This window comes from Anneissia japonica, unplaced genomic scaffold, assembly GCF_011630105.1.
Source record: "Anneissia japonica isolate Jap-2015-1 unplaced genomic scaffold, ASM1163010v1 scaffold1826_len1998817_cov189, whole genome shotgun sequence".
In the NCBI taxonomy this organism is placed as follows: domain Eukaryota; kingdom Metazoa; phylum Echinodermata; class Crinoidea; order Comatulida; family Comatulidae; genus Anneissia; species Anneissia japonica.
The window spans coordinates 1,757,456-1,773,217 of record NW_022742159.1 but is presented as its reverse complement, the minus strand read 5'-3'; the positions used below and the strand labels follow the sequence as shown (position 1 = coordinate 1,773,217).

Below are 15,762 nucleotides of genomic sequence, written 5' to 3'. Positions count from 1 at the left end.
AGATGTGTATAAGAGACAATATATGTATATATATAGGTGTATATATATACACGTGTGTATATATATATATATATAGGGCCTATATACTTTTTAAGTCATGTATCATGCATAGGAACGTTGACACCTGCAAGGCTCTGGTTTATTTATTATCTGTATACTGCAAGTGTAAATTTTCATGGGAATGTATTTTTATTCTTCAGGTGTTGATAGATCGGCAAGTACATTGATGGTCCCAACATATAAGTACCAGTAGCAAAGTGTGTATAATTTCATTGGCAAAAGGCCTGGAGAAAGCAAATAGACTGGAGTTTTTTTAACTTCAAAGCAACTACTACCATATACTGACTTAGTAAAATGTTGGATAAGTTTAGTCTGAAGAATGGAAGTGGCAAAGTTTCGAAGAAGGGAGGAGCTGTCACAAATTTAATGTGTTTTGTGTAAATACTGAAGTAAATCATATATTTTGGTAATAAATACACAAGCAAGATTTTATAGTACTGTACTTTTTGTTTGTTGATTAAAAATATATCCTGCATGATAAGATTAGATTTGAGTGATGAATGTACATAATTTTGATCAGATAGTGAGTTATGATGAATTTGTGATTTGGTGGTTATTAAAAGAACAGTTTGTTTTAAAAGAGCATGTCACACATGATCTGGCTTCATTGTTTATTTGAAGATGAAATTTACCATCCTTAGAAATAAATTTCATTAACTGGTGACAACAGGAACCCTTTACGAATGTAAATTTATTTACATCACTTTTGTTATTACAATGAAAAAAGAAATGGTTAATTTAGGCTGATTTTGATGTTTAAAGCATGTACAGTATTTCTCCCAAAAAAAAAATTCTATCTGAATACACAAAACACGCATAATGAGCTGCGCATGTGTATTTTGTTTGTTCGTTTGTATTTTACTTACGCCACTAATGTTAGAGCGTCTATAGGGGCTTATACTTTTGCGGCAAAGAGCTGTGTGTATAAAGAGATAGCGTTGCGATGAGCTCAACCGGCGCTTGTAGTCCATTTTAATAGTAACTCACTGACATTTGAATTGGATTAAAGATAAGCGATACGGTCGATGTATCTCCTTCTGAACCAATTCCTCCATGTTAAAATGGAGGAAAATTAGACAATCTAAATGTTGTGCCTTAGCCAAATATGACCCCAGTCTAAGTTTATCAAGCTTACTGGACATCACGTCACAAACCATGTACAGTGTGTATAATGAAAGTGTGAGAAAACAGGAGCATGAATCAATTAAGCCTGAAAATTTTAAAATGATAGTATTTAACAGTACAGTACAGTATCTTCATGTCCACATTGTTGAATTTAGAATTATTTTGTAAGCATTCATGAAGTTGTGGAAAACATTTATGAGGTATAAAGGACAATTTTAGGAAGGCTAAAATAAATGCTTGTAAACCCAAAAATTTAGTTTTGTAGACCTGATTAATTGTTAAGTTATACTTAGGATTGGAAGTTCTGCTTAGGTGAGGAAAGTGCAACAGAGGCTGTGCAAGGATGTACTTTTTGAGAATTATGCGAAAAGACAGATTTTGCAGCCTCTGAATTTTGTTGACATTCTGGATGCTTCTATTGTAGTAGTGAGGTGCGTCGATCAATTAATAAATAGTCATGCTGTGGCAAGTGTCAATACTTTGTATGCAATTGTGTTAGTTTATGAATGTATAACTTCCAATCCCAAGCATAACTTCCAGTCCCAAGCATAACTTTCAATCCTCATTATAACTTCCACTTTGCAGTGGCTGTCTCGCCTTTAAATCTCTTAAAGTATTAGCACCGCAGTATTTATGACGACAGCTGTCGTTCCACCTCAAAGAAATATCTCCAGTCATCTGAACATTACCAGCTCAAAATAATAAATTTTTAAATGCAGCTTCAGTTACTTTGCTCCAACTCTTCTCAACTTACTCCCATATTTGATGAAAAACACTCAGTCCTTGGCAATATTTAAGACCTGATTACGTTTTCATTCAACCTGTTAGTGTTAATAGTGTTTATCGCTGTTGGATTCCACTTATTTTTATTGACACAATTCCCTCTTCTTTTTTTTAACCATATGATTTTTTTGAACAATGTATATACTGTACATATGTAAATTTTTGGCCCAATTTTTATGTATATCATTTTATGTACCAGTTAGAAAAGCATTTGTCGTTATTTTATTTTTTATTGTTCTTCAGGTATTTTGTCAATGGCAAATGCAGGTCCCAACACCAATGGATCTCAGTTTTTCTTGTGTACAGTCAAGACTACATGGTAAGGAAAGTAAATACTAAATATATGTTGTAATGCTTATAACATTGTTTTTACTATAGTGCAGGACTTACTGAGAGTATTGCTTATGACAAATTATTGAGTAGTAATACCAAATAGTGTGGTATTCTCTGTTACTTATTTTTTATGTCTATTGGTGGCCATACAAATGGTCTATACCAATAATGACATAAAAAATGATAACACCATACTTCATCATTTTTATTAACCATGTTGTATTTTTTGCAAGTAGAAAGTATTTAGAGTATAATCAAGTATAAGTTTTTAATTTAGTTTAATCATCTAGGAAATATTTTTATTAATATATTTCCTCCATGGCATAATTAAGCTACTGGGTCATTTTGTGTCATGGGGGTAGAGGTTTCATACATAGGCAGGGTTTTAGCTGTAGAAAACTAAGGGTGAGAAAAATAATAAGATTGGATTTTAGGGATGGGAAAGTTGGTTAATAAGGGTAGGTTGAGGCAGCCAGAACCATGAAATTAGCTTTAGACTGGGAACTGGAAAACTTCAGGGCTGGATGGCCCCCACCCACCATAACTCATACATGTTGCAAGCGAGACTTTTGTTCCAAAACCTCTCCGCAAAGGGGGGTGGGGTTCAGGGTAATTCCACTCCCCTCCCCCACCCAAATGTTTTTCGCTAGATGCATTCTATGCTACTTCATGATTGTATTTACCACTGAAAATCTGTAAGGATCGCACATTTTTTCTTGAATGCATATCTCTGCCATCCACGATTGAAAATAAAAAGCCAAACCCACTTAGGGGTCATGCATTATTTTCATCATTTTCACGAGTGTACAAAACGTACGCTGGGGAGAGGGGTTTGAAGTACGCTTTTCAAAAAGTACATTTGGAAATATTAGCCTACGTTTTTGTACCTAGCAATTCACGAGTAAATGTTAAGTTTATCAATTGTTTATACACAGCGTCATCTTGAATCCCTGATTAACGATGTGTTGATTTATAAACAATTTCGAAATAAAAGGGAAATGCACTGTGAGCCAGCAGCCTAAACCACAGCTTGACAGCACTAAGCAATGGGACCATGTGTTTCACTGTGCTGTGCTAGTCCAAGCCTACCTATTTCTTCTCCTTTTCTCTAGGCCTAATTCCTACCTTTTGAATTCAATGAGCCTACATCCACTCGCTCTATTTAACATTTTAAAGCACAATTTATTATTTGTATTCCACTGAAGCTCACGATAACATAAGTTTTACGTGTTCTCTAATACTAAATTCCACACCATCACTCCACAATCATCAATCACAAACAAGCCTAAGATCTTGAGCATGAGGCAGTGAATTGGCCCTCATCAAAAAAAAAAAAACATCCAACAAATCATGCCCCACCAATCTAGGTGAAAGGTTAGCCATGTGGTTTCTTCCTTGTGCTTGCTCTCAATTTTGTCTAAATATTCAATTATTTTGACTAGGCCTATGTGGTAATAATAAATGTAAACAAAATGAAAGTTTATTAATTGTTGTTTATATATTTTTTTTTAATGAATTATTAAAATACGCAAGTTTATTGTGTTAAAAATGGAACCTAGACCTACCACTATTTTGGCTATGTGGTTATTGGGCAAGAATTGGGCTCATGTTCTTATATCGGTAGACTGATAGTGGCACCAAGTGTTTGTCAGTCTATTGTCATGGTAACCAAACTAAGCAATCAGCATACTATAGTTATGGTATTTTACAAGTTTTGGTAGCAGATTGTTTGAGATTTTTCAATTAAGGATAGTATTGTACTTTAGGACAAAAATATCAAAGATATTTTTAATTTTTAAAAAAAGATCAAAAGGAGGTAAATAAAAAGCACACAACAGAATGAAAAATTTAAGGCAATTAATCCAATTTGACAATATAAAAAAAAGTCAGCAAATTTATTTTTGAAAATGTGTATAGAGAGGTGTGCTATCCCACATTGTTTTATCATGTATTGCACACTACTGGGGGTGGGAGGAGGAGATACACACACACACACACACACACACATATACGTAGACAGAAGGTATAAAAAGAGATATTATCTTTTGAAGTTAACACCAATCTATTTTGCACCGAGTTTGTATACTGTTCTTGTTCATGACATGGAAGCATTGCAATAGAACTTAATCATTAAAATTTAAACAAATGGATACATTTTCAAATAATGTATTTTTGATTTTGAAATTGCTTGCATACAATAAGCATGTCAAGCATTAAATTCTTTATGCATTCTTTAGTTTTTGTACAGTTAGTGGCCAATCAAAATAGTGACTGTTTAAGATCTGATTCTGAATAATAAATTTTTATATACAGTACCATTAATTCAAATTCTAATTGTTTTTTTAAATTTATAACTCATTAACTTTCTAAAATGTTTATTAGTGATAATTGAAATTCAGTACTTAAGTGATAATTACTTTTTACTAAGTAATTGTGATTAGTGTATATCTTTAATGTGTAAATGTGTAAATCTTGTAAGTTCAACGTTTTCAGCCTCTGGGCTGCTTGTTGTTGTTGTTTTATACCTGAATAAATAAAAAAAAAAATTCAAATGGATTTTTTAACACAAGAGACAAGATATCTAAATTTGATTAGTGGAAGAGATGGAATGCGAACCGTTTGACTAGAATTGTTTGATTTGTTTTGCAGGCTAGATGGCAAGCATGTTGTTTTCGGTTCGGTAGTCGAAGGAATGGATGTTGTGAAAAAAGTTGAATCATACGGATCAAAGGATGGGAAGACCAGCAAAAAGATTGTGATACATGATTGCGGCCAGCTCTAGAAGTTGAATGCTGTAAAGTTAAATCATCCGTTGTGCGCCTTTATCTAGTAAATAAAGATCTTGTAAACATGATTGTTTTTTATTTCAAAAATAATTTTGCAAACTTAAATCATTAGGTTAAAGCAGACATTTATCAAGTAAATGAAAGATTTTGTAATTGTAATTGTTTTGTATTTCAAAAATAATTTTTCCAACTCAACAATTAGGTTAGAGCAGACATGTGGAATTATGCATTGACCAATTTTTATTTGCTTTAACATTAGAAACTTTATAACAGAAGCCGTTTATAATGTTTATCAATGTGCGCCTCATAGAATCGTGTTGTAATGTTTCTAAAATTGAGTAGTGACGTATTTAGTAAATGTTCACAAATGTTCACAAATGTTCATCTTAGATGAGCCTAAAATTCTAGACCAAATGCACATTAAACTTTCATCATTGTTTAAATATAGTACATATATGCATTAGAACTGTTTGAAAATTAATTAAACTGTACAACAGCATATTCAAAACAATTGTTTTTTTTCTTTACCACTTGTCTCAATGCAGAGTCCAGTAAAATATTCATTAGTCTGATTTATTGATTATTCATGTGTATGAACTTTAATGAACAAACGTGCATGGTGCGATGATTGTGATACAGCAACTGAGTGATGGCTTACGCCAGTAAGCCATCCCAAATCCCAAAAAGGAAAATTGTCCTAGGCTCCTGCTTATCTGCAGCCAGATCGGTATTCTAAATAATTATTAAATGTCTTGAATCTACTAGTAGGGCATGCATGATATATATATATATATATATATACACATATACATACACTGTATGTGCAACTCTACCCTGGCAAGTTTCAAGAATTTAAATTTATACTCCGCCAACATTATTTTCACTACTAAACTTTAATTTATGTACTGTATATGTATATACTGTATGTATATTTTAGTAAATGAATGTGGAAATTTAACAAACCTGAAATCTAGATGGAACCACTGCCCTCCAGCCGACCACTGTAGGTGATTTCTGGGGCAGCAGCCATTTCACTTCTGGTTTTCCTCGGTTCTGCTACTTCCAATCAAAACTAATGATAATGACAATAAATATCATAAATAATTATAATAAATAAAAGCAATAATAATACTTTAATAAACTGATGATGATTATCAAAATTACTTTTTTTTTTATAGCCTCTTATGAATGACAGATAATTCTATTTTGTTACATGGAAGAGAGAATCCCAGTCTCTTAGTGTACGAGGGAAGAAGCTGAATGTCAGGAAATAGGATCTGAGACTGTTTATTTATTTTTTTTAAATTTTGAATTCATTGGACACAAAACCCCAAGAAATTGATCCGTCGCGTAACAATTTTGTATAGGAGGCCACTTCATCAACCCCAAGAAATTAAGCCGCCATGTAACAATTTTGTATGGAGGCCACTTCGTCAAGTGAGCTGCAATCAAGAAACAATAACTGACACTAATCATTGTCATTTGAGCAATCTGTCATTTGAAAGGTACTAAGTAATTCAAGCTGACTTCTACACATAAAATGTCAATAATTGGGAAATAATTTACAAACTCAGGATAACTGAAGTATAAAACATGTAAACAAGGCCAACCAATTTGTACGACTCCTTTATTTTCATTTTAACATGGTAAAAATGAAATTAGTGTTGATTGATCTGATAGGCAAAAACAGTAGTAGAGTACATGCAATTCAGAAATATGAAAGAATAAAAAATACATTCCGTGAGAGAATCATATGGGTGGGTGGTGTCTCCGGAACAAGAAGAGACCACCATGACCCATCAGCTGAAAGAAGGTCCTCGCCCACCAAGACGAGACATAGCAGTATTTCAATTGTGAATTATCTTCTCTAAAATGTCTATCAAATAGAGTTTCAGGTTTTTAACATTTCAGAGCTTATATTAAAGGTTTTTAATTATCTCGGGAAAACCATCCTTTGATTTGCTCTTTCGGTAAATAATAAAGTGTTTGCTTCCCAGTTTTTTGTCAATCGTAGTCCTACCCATAATAATTCTAGTAAATTTTAATCACAGTGGTTGTTCTTGTATATATATATATATATATATATAATTTAAATCCTGTATCTGCCCCAGCATGGGGTTGGAATAGGGGTAGCTGATTTGCAAGATGAGCTGCTATTTTTGGGCATCTAGTGAAGCCATATTTTCAAAGTTGTTCACATCAGGCTTACCATTAATGATAATCTGCATAGTGTCTCCATCACTCGAAGCATGCCACCACTTATGTCAACATCATCATCGTTGACATCATCATCATCATCATCACCTTCAATGTTATCATCACTTCATATTTTTTTGGCCATCAAAGTAAACAAATTTAGTGATATGACCTCTGGCCCCCTGTAAATCCAACCCCATTCAGCAACATTGTGCTCTTCACTCTTTCACAAAAGAAACTTTTATGTTAGTACTGTACTTTATCAGTTGTCTCACCTGGTTAGATCTGTCCATGGAGGTATACCTATACCTACTGTACATGGTCTGTCTGCCATAAATATATCAAGAATTGACTAATTATTAATGTGTAACCAGAATCAAACACAACACTTAAAAATTAACAATTCAATTGATAGTACAACTCATCTAATTTTTGCAAGGAACTGTACTTAAAATTGTCAAAACTCTTCAACAGTACAGTATTCATGATGTATACAGTATTCATGATGTAGGCTTAGGAGGGCCATTTCCATTGTATATTTTATCCTGTGTATTCATAACATGTTTTATTTAATTGCATATTATTTATATTTTACAAAAGCCTGCACATCCGTGTAAATATAATCACAGTTTTTATAGTCATTGTTCTTCATTGTATTACAGTATATATGTATTTCTTGCACATTATTTATTCATGGAGAATTAAGAAACACAATTCACCTAGTTATGGCAATGATATGAATATAATTTTGAGCAATTTATCATTTTCGCATTAGTCTTACATTTGTCTTATTCACCTGATTTAAAATAGTCCTACAAATTGTGATTTGCTCATTATTTTGAGTCCTGCTACTAACGTCTGTGTCCAGGTATTAACATTTTTAACCTTGTACTGTACTACATATTTTTATGACAATAAAGTTGCTATATTTAGGTGCCATATTTTAAAATGTGCTCACCTCAGCCCTAATCATGTGAGGCTGAGGTGGGTATGGACTCTAATCTCCACTAACAGTAAATCTTGTGTCTGCCAATGGGGAGGGGTAGCAGCTCTACAGGTTTGCCAGCTGCTATTTCCATGCATCCAGAGGTGCCGAAAAAGTTGTTCACAAACCATAGTGGGGCTGGACTGGATATGCTCTCAGACCTTGCTTTAACATTCTGTATCCACGGATAGGCGTAAGTAGCAAATTTCCAGTCTTCAGTTACTACCAAATTTGTTAAATGCCAAACCCTCCCTTCCCCCACCAACTGCTTTAATGATACTTCGATGGCTATGATCTGATATAACATATCTATATTTTGGCATTCCCCTACCGCCCCCCCCCCTCTCCACCCACGAAATATCCACTACTGAATGTAGCTTCATGTAACTTTTGTGATGTCTACAACTTATTAATGGTAGGCCTAAATCAATACATTTTGAATAAAATTTACAAGAGTAGAAACATCGGATGTCAACATCAAAGACAACATCAAATCATCAGTGTTTTCAACATGGTAATCTCTTAGTAGCTTTTTAGCGAACCCTCCAACCTCCAAAAATGGTTAATTTGAATAAAAATAAAATTTTATATTTGGCCAGACAGCGAAAAATTTCTTAAAAAATAATTTTTATGTTTATTTCTATTACACCCTCCACTCCCCCGAAATCTGCAAAATTACACAGAATTTAAATAAATTGCTATTTTGGAGTACTGTAGTGCACCCCTCTTTTTTTTTAAATATATTTATTTTTTAGGGGAAGGGGTGGGCACTGGATCAGCCCCTACAGATGTGCTAAGTATTAAATAAAATGGCTGCATATCTGATCATGTCATATTGAAAGCTACATCAAAATGATTTGGTATTATTGTTCATTCTACTTCTCTGTTCTGGAGGTTTTTTGAATAAATAAGAAATAATTGATTTATTGTTTTATGGACAGAAACCAAGGAATATCCATTTTTGCTGTACAAACCCAAATTGTTCAAATGAAATGGAGAAAAAACATACATACTTTTAGTTGCGTATTTATTACTACTATTGCTTGCATACTTGTGCATCTATGGGTTTGAATACGTACAGAAACTGCTGGCCTATCAGTCCTACTGCCCTCATTAATAGCAATTTTGGTTTGAACTACTTTTGCTTTATAAAATATACAAACATTAGATAAATTTTATGTTTTCACTCTACATATATTTAATATATAGTATAAAAAATTTATGGGTAGTTATACTTTTAAGGTTTTTTTAAACAATCAACTAAAATCAATACCTCTATTTTTAATATACAATATATACAAAAATCTACTATAAATACATGTTATGTTTGCATTATTTCAGTAAGGTTAAGCAGGTACATTGTCAAATTTCAATTAAGCACCAAAATTACAAATCTGTCACCCTGTCGTGTACAATACCCTGAGGCAAGATGCAAAAACATGTGAACTTGTATCTAAATATCTTGTACTAGGGTACCTTCAAATATCTGTTGACATCCACAATTACTAATCCACATCCTTTGTCCTTTTTGCATGATCCTTTATGTTTTAAGAACAAGTTTACATATCTATAGCACACTGGATTCCATAAGGTGTAAATTATTAGTTTATTATATAGGTGCTAATAGTCCACATTTTGTTATAAAATAGGTGCTAATGCTCCAGCTATCTCTAATATGTGCAATGTTCTCACTCTACATATGTTCAACATTATAAACACCAAAGGCAAGAATGTCCTTTAACCTTCTCATGGTGGAGAAATTATTCAAGATCATGCTTAAATTATAAATTACACTGGCTTCTATCATGGAAGTTGCATAATAATAGCTGAAATACGCATACATATTGGATGACCATTATCATCTGTACTTGTAGAATGTATTCACTCCTGTAGAGCACTAGCATAGCAGTAAGTTCTTGTAACGCCCTCTTCTTATATCACGTTAATTCCTATTGAAAGAATAGAATATATTCAACATAATAAATAAACATCATTAAACATTTTCAGGTTAAAGTGCGAATCCTGTGAGAGATGCAATTCATACTAAGACATCTATGGAATCTATTTGTAATTATTATTCTTTATATTTACATGCATTATGACCAAGGCTCTCACAAGGCCATCTGTGATACAAATTTCAATTAGATAGCTAAAATTTACAGCTTCCTCGTTCAATCCAATTCAATTGTTATAGTTATTTTATAAAGGCAAGGTCAAGAAGGGTTCAAAGGTCACATTTAGCATTTCTATTCCATGTCGAGCACATTCAAGGGGGGAGAAATATTAAAGCATTATAATGTGTTAGCAAACCACAAACCTTACATGCAGAACTAAGTATCTAGTGATTTATGTCAGTATACTGGTTTCTCGTATGTTGTGCAACTCATCGTGTAGCTGCCACACATCCTCGTTATGACAGCATCGTGTGTAATCTTCATGCAAATAATCAAGAGTGTCTTGACAAAAGTCTAGATACTCAGACCAATCATCAATTTCAATGCAGTCATCAACACTGAAGAAATAGGAGTAAAAGTCAAAGAACGATGCAACTGTTGACTGTTATGGCAACATACCACAATCAAAGACAATGTGGTGGGTAAAGTGGGGGTCCTTGTCATGATAACAAAACTGTTTGCTATTGAAAATGGTCCTTAGTGTATTTTAATTCCATTAATAAACATTTTAATTCCATTAATAAACATTTTAGTTGTGTACAGTAATTTAAGTGTAGGAATTTAATTTTCATTGCTCAAACATTAAGAAAAGACACTTCCAACCTGAGGCTAATAAATAGCATCACATTTCTTTGCAAGTGTTTACAGGAATTGCAATAACAGGCAAGTAGATAGTGTAAAAGAAAATCACAGCACTGCATTCAAGTAATAGTTAGGATTTTTTTCTAAAGGTAACATTGAACAAAAAGTTTACAATTCTTACTTGGACATTCTAAGAAAGTTTGTAATTGAATCTGTCTTCTTTGAAAACCAGCTGCTTCTTGATGTTCGATCCACAGACTGAGCCCGCACTGGCCTTCCCGGCTTCATAGATTGCTCTTGGGGTATTTTTGAACCGTCAACTGAAGGTGATCTCTTAATAAGCTCGAAGAAGTTAACCCGATCAGGCTTATTACGGGAACGTGATCTTCTAGATTGTTTGTCAATTCTTGACCTTCTTTCCCGAGGCTCACTGGTTTCTGAAGTGCCATCTTTGGATTCAGTGCTTCCTTTGCGATGCTGTTGGCTAGCTGCCTGTCCTTCAGCTGCACATGAAGATGAACTACTTCTTTCCTTAGAGTCGCGACTTTTGGAGAACAGGGAATCTGTAGAGCCATTTGAACGCTGCTTTGAGCTTGAACGTTTCTTTCCCTTTCCCTTATCAGTGTTCTGTGTTTGTTTTGAATCCACTTTAGCATCCTCTTTATGTTTACCTGTGAATGACCACCTATTATTAGTAACTCCTTCTGAAGAATCTTTTTTTTTCTTGGTTTGGCTTATATTAGGAGATTTGATATCACGCGGTTCAACTTTTGAGGTAGAGGATTTGCGTTCACGTACTTGTTTTTCAGCTTTGATTTCTTTACCAGACTTTTGAATATCATGGTTCTTTTTTGATGGCCTTCTTTCAACTTTTGAATTCTTTTTACGACGTTTTTGTTCAATAGCTGGTTGGATACTGTTTTCATTATTATTGTTGTTGTTGTTATTGATATTTGAATCTAATTGGTTATTATTACTCTCTCGCGAGCTAAACTTTCGCTGCCGTCGTACAACTTTTTCGTTATTTCTTTCTTCACTGGAAGCCAATTCAGATTCCTTTGTGGCATTTTTCTTTGGTGATGATGGTATATTTTCAGTTAAAACTAACGATTTCTCAGAACCAGAAGAAGCTATCTTCTCTGTCGAAGAACCAGAAGAAGCTATCTTCTCTGTCGATGCCTGAGGACATGAAGATATCTTTAATGAGTTGGTGGATGTATCTTCATCTTCTTTACCTCCTACAAGAGCTAAATTATTTAGCACTTTAATTTCAACAGCAATTTTTCTTGGAGTTGATGGTTTGTTTACTGTGCTTTCAAATTTTTCAAACAATTGCTTTCTATCTGAGATGCTAGAGCGTTGCCCACGAGAAAGATGATCATAGGAGGTATTGTTGTTGTTTTGATTTTCAGTCGTATTATTCTTTCTTCCAAAACCTGTTCGTTTGTTGACAGTAAATGTAACACTATCCTCTGTTTGTGTGTCAAGTTTATTACTCGCATGCCGAGAGTAAGGTCTTTGATCGGTGTTGACTAATTCCTTCATTTTAGTTTGATCTTTAGAAGACTTAACATCAGATCCATCAACTGAAACAGTATAAGTAAATACAGCACCATTCCTTCTTGCTCTCCTATCTTCTGCATTATTATCAACTGATTTAGAACTTTGAGGTTTCTTTCTTGGGACAGATGGTTTTTCTTTTTTAGGAGAAGATTTTGACTTTTCTTCATCTGGTTTCTTGTCTTCATTTTTTATTGCAAGATCTGGGGAAGATTTTGTATGTGCAGAATCAGTTACTTGGGTTAGTTGATTATTTAAGTTAGACTTTGGATCAGATTTTGGTCGCTCGGAGTAACCTTCTTCAAAGGAACTGTCAGTTGTGCGATTTTTCAAGCGACGAATATGAGTAGCAACTGTTGAACTATAAGCAATAACTGGAATTGAGCTGCAAGATGAAGCTGGGGATAAACTTTGAGGCGTGCTGCCAGTCAGAGTTTTTGTTTCATCAAGATTACCCAGTGAGAAAGCTTGGCTCAATTGCTTAACACATCCCTCTTTTGGTAGCTCACGTGCTGTTCTGTAAGAGCGTGGTTTCAATACATTAACTGAAGGAAGTGTTTCTATATTTTTTCCAACACGATGTTGCATAAATTTTTTCTTTAAATTCTGTACTTGATTTTCATCCTGGTTGGTTAAATTGTCTGACAATTGCTTTGATTGTGTATTATCATTTGATAACTTGGCTAAACTTTCAAAAGAATCTCGTCGCTTGCTGAACATGGGATCTTTCCAAACTGCTGGACTGCTCCTAATGTCATCAGAAGTAGCTCTTCTGGTGACAACTTTTCCAGTGGCTTTTGAAAATCTGTCAACTCCATGTTTCTTTGCATTACTTAGAGCTTCATTTTCAATTATTCTCTTAATAGACTCTCTTTTTTCAAGGCTCCATTTCTTCTCTGGGATTTCTGGTTTCTGACGCACTGTGTCTGTCTGTGCTGTAACCTTCTGTCCAATATCTACTCTCTGACTCTGAGGACTCTTGGCCAGTTTGACAAGCTCTATCTGTGGCTCAATCTTGGTGAGCTTGGAAGGAGAAAGTGGAGGGGCCTCTGTCTTCCCTTCACTTTCCTTCAAGGTCTCTTTAATCTTACCGATAAGCTCCTGCTCCCTATCATTGATAAGAGATTGATGCCTCTTTATTAATGGCTTCTGTGGCTGTATTTCCTTTGAAGGTTTGCCGACTTCGGTGTTTTGATATTTTGTCGATGACTTTATACCATGTGAATTACAGGCATTTCTGGATGCTACTTGGTGTGGCTTTGGAATAGGTATGGCACCATCTTGTTTTTCTAAAGTCTGGAATTAAATTATAATCAGAGTAAACTATAATAATTATCTGTTTCTCTAATATGTATACATTTTTTTTTATTTAACTTCCTATTTTTTTTCACTAATATTAATTTTATTGTGTAGGGCATCACTGCCAATCAGAGGGTAAAGAGTTCTGGATTTCTATATTTCAACAAGCTTAGTAAGATATATGTAGGGATTTAAAAATATAAATTTAAAAAAATCATCTTTCTTGGGAAATAATGAAATATTTTGAAGTTTAATCTAGAATATATTACTTATATTGATAATCAAAGAAAAATTTAATTCTGTCACTTTGTATCAAAGTAAAAATTAAATAAAAACACAGTAACTCTCAGATTCAAAGTTTTGATCATTTTCAAGAACCTTATCCATCCATCCATTTTCAGAGTTACTGCTTTTTTGTTTTATTTAAAACTTATTAGCAGATCCTCTAGTTTTTTGTTTTTTTTGTATTTTTAAATAATTTTAAAAACAAGAAAATTAACAAATGGCATTATTTAGCAAAATTACCTCAGAATTACTTCCTACATTTTCCTCGCTTTCAGACAAAATCTCAGATAATCTTATATCCTCCGCTGAAAAAAAAAAATAAAAGAAAATTGATAAATATCTAATGTATAAAAATAGACTAATATTCACAATACACATAGAACTGAATTATGAAAAAGTTAAAAAGTATTAGCGAAAAGAAAGTGAGCTTACCTGAAATATGCAATGTCTCGAGAGAAGGCGTACTATCACTAGTCACTTCCAATCGCGTTGATCCACTGGATGCAAGGCTAGATGCAATACTAACAGGCCGGTCTCGTTCACTTATAACAGTACACCCTGATATCATACTTAAGGGGCGCTCATACTTAGAGCTACCAGAAGCTGTTAAGCTGATAGCACCATCATGTTCAGCACCAGTCGAAACACAACTCAACGGACGATCAGATGTTGTGATCGTTTTATTGCCAATTTGAGTGGCACTTGCAGTCACTTTTTTAGAAACTGGCACCTTTACTGATGTTACCTCTTCTTTTAATGTTGCACCTGAGAACTTCATCATCAATTTATCTTCATCTGATGTCCTACGAATTCTGTCACTGTTGCTTCGCTTTTTATTAATCTTTGCCTGAAAAAAAAAATGTTGAAAGTTGGCATATGTCAGTGTATTTTTCTGCCAAAGTTAGCAATAATGAGGTACAAGGTTATTCATAATCTTAAAGTTAGCAAATCACTTGAGGAGAGTTTAAGATTATGAATAACCTTGTACCTCATTATTTATCTAACAGATTTGTCTTTAAAAATAATTACTATAATATAAGAACTAAACCAAAATTAATACTGCCAAAACCAAAAACTGACTACAAAAAGAGAGGTTTGTCATATAGAGGTGCCTAACTTTGGAATGAAATAAGCAATGATGTTAAAAATGTTAGGAAATTGTCCTTATTTAAAAAGTATATAATTGCAACATTGTAATAACACTTATAACTGTTAATGGTAGTTTCTAAAATAAACTACAGTATTTTTATTTTGTTTGAGTTTGTTTAGTGTAATTAAGTTAGCTTAAGATTTAAGTCTAGTTTAGATATTTGTTTGTTTAAACAATTGTTTGATTTGTGTATTTTAAGTAATTTTTTATTTTTTTATTTTCTGGTTAAATTGTTGTATACACGGCCTTGCAGAATAACAACTGTTAGTTGAGCCAAGTTTGCCGTGTTTTAAATAAAGCTTATTACTAGAAATTGCAAATTGCAAGTGAAGTGCTGCGAAGTAAAACTGCATAAAATGTTCTTTGAACAAAATTATTTATGCGAGTCAAGTGAAAATAATGAATAATAAAAATATAACAAATAATATGAGACACGACCCATTG

The 15,762-nt window shown here is 33.5% G+C and overlaps 2 protein-coding genes across 8 annotated transcripts in view; one reads left to right on the top strand and one right to left on the bottom strand.

The window, feature by feature from the left end:
- LOC117119022 (peptidyl-prolyl cis-trans isomerase) overlaps positions 1 to 5,595 on the top strand; it is a 20,565-nt gene extending 14,970 nt beyond the window's left edge. Inside the window, exons 4-5 of the mRNA XM_033263815.1 lie at positions 2,212 to 2,287; positions 4,951 to 5,595. Coding sequence (XP_033119706.1) covers positions 2,212 to 2,287; positions 4,951 to 5,083 — 209 coding nt within the window. The 3' untranslated portion in view covers positions 5,084 to 5,595. The remainder of the gene's footprint in view (positions 1 to 2,211; positions 2,288 to 4,950) is intronic.
- LOC117119021 (putative leucine-rich repeat-containing protein DDB_G0290503) overlaps positions 5,255 to 15,762 on the bottom strand; it is an 89,046-nt gene continuing 78,538 nt past the window's right edge. For 5 of the 7 annotated variants that reach the window (XM_033263810.1, XM_033263808.1, XM_033263812.1 and 2 more), the window contains 5 exons: positions 14,601 to 15,015; positions 14,409 to 14,473; positions 11,206 to 13,880; positions 10,586 to 10,780; positions 5,255 to 10,217 (listed from right to left, as the gene is read on the bottom strand). In XM_033263810.1, the coding sequence (XP_033119701.1) occupies positions 10,615 to 10,780; positions 11,206 to 13,880; positions 14,409 to 14,473; positions 14,601 to 15,015 (3,321 nt within the window). In that variant the 3' untranslated portion in view covers positions 5,255 to 10,217; positions 10,586 to 10,614. The remainder of the gene's footprint in view (positions 10,218 to 10,585; positions 10,781 to 11,205; positions 13,881 to 14,408; positions 14,474 to 14,600; positions 15,016 to 15,762) is intronic. The other 2 variants (XM_033263809.1, XM_033263813.1) reach the window with 2 other exon arrangements.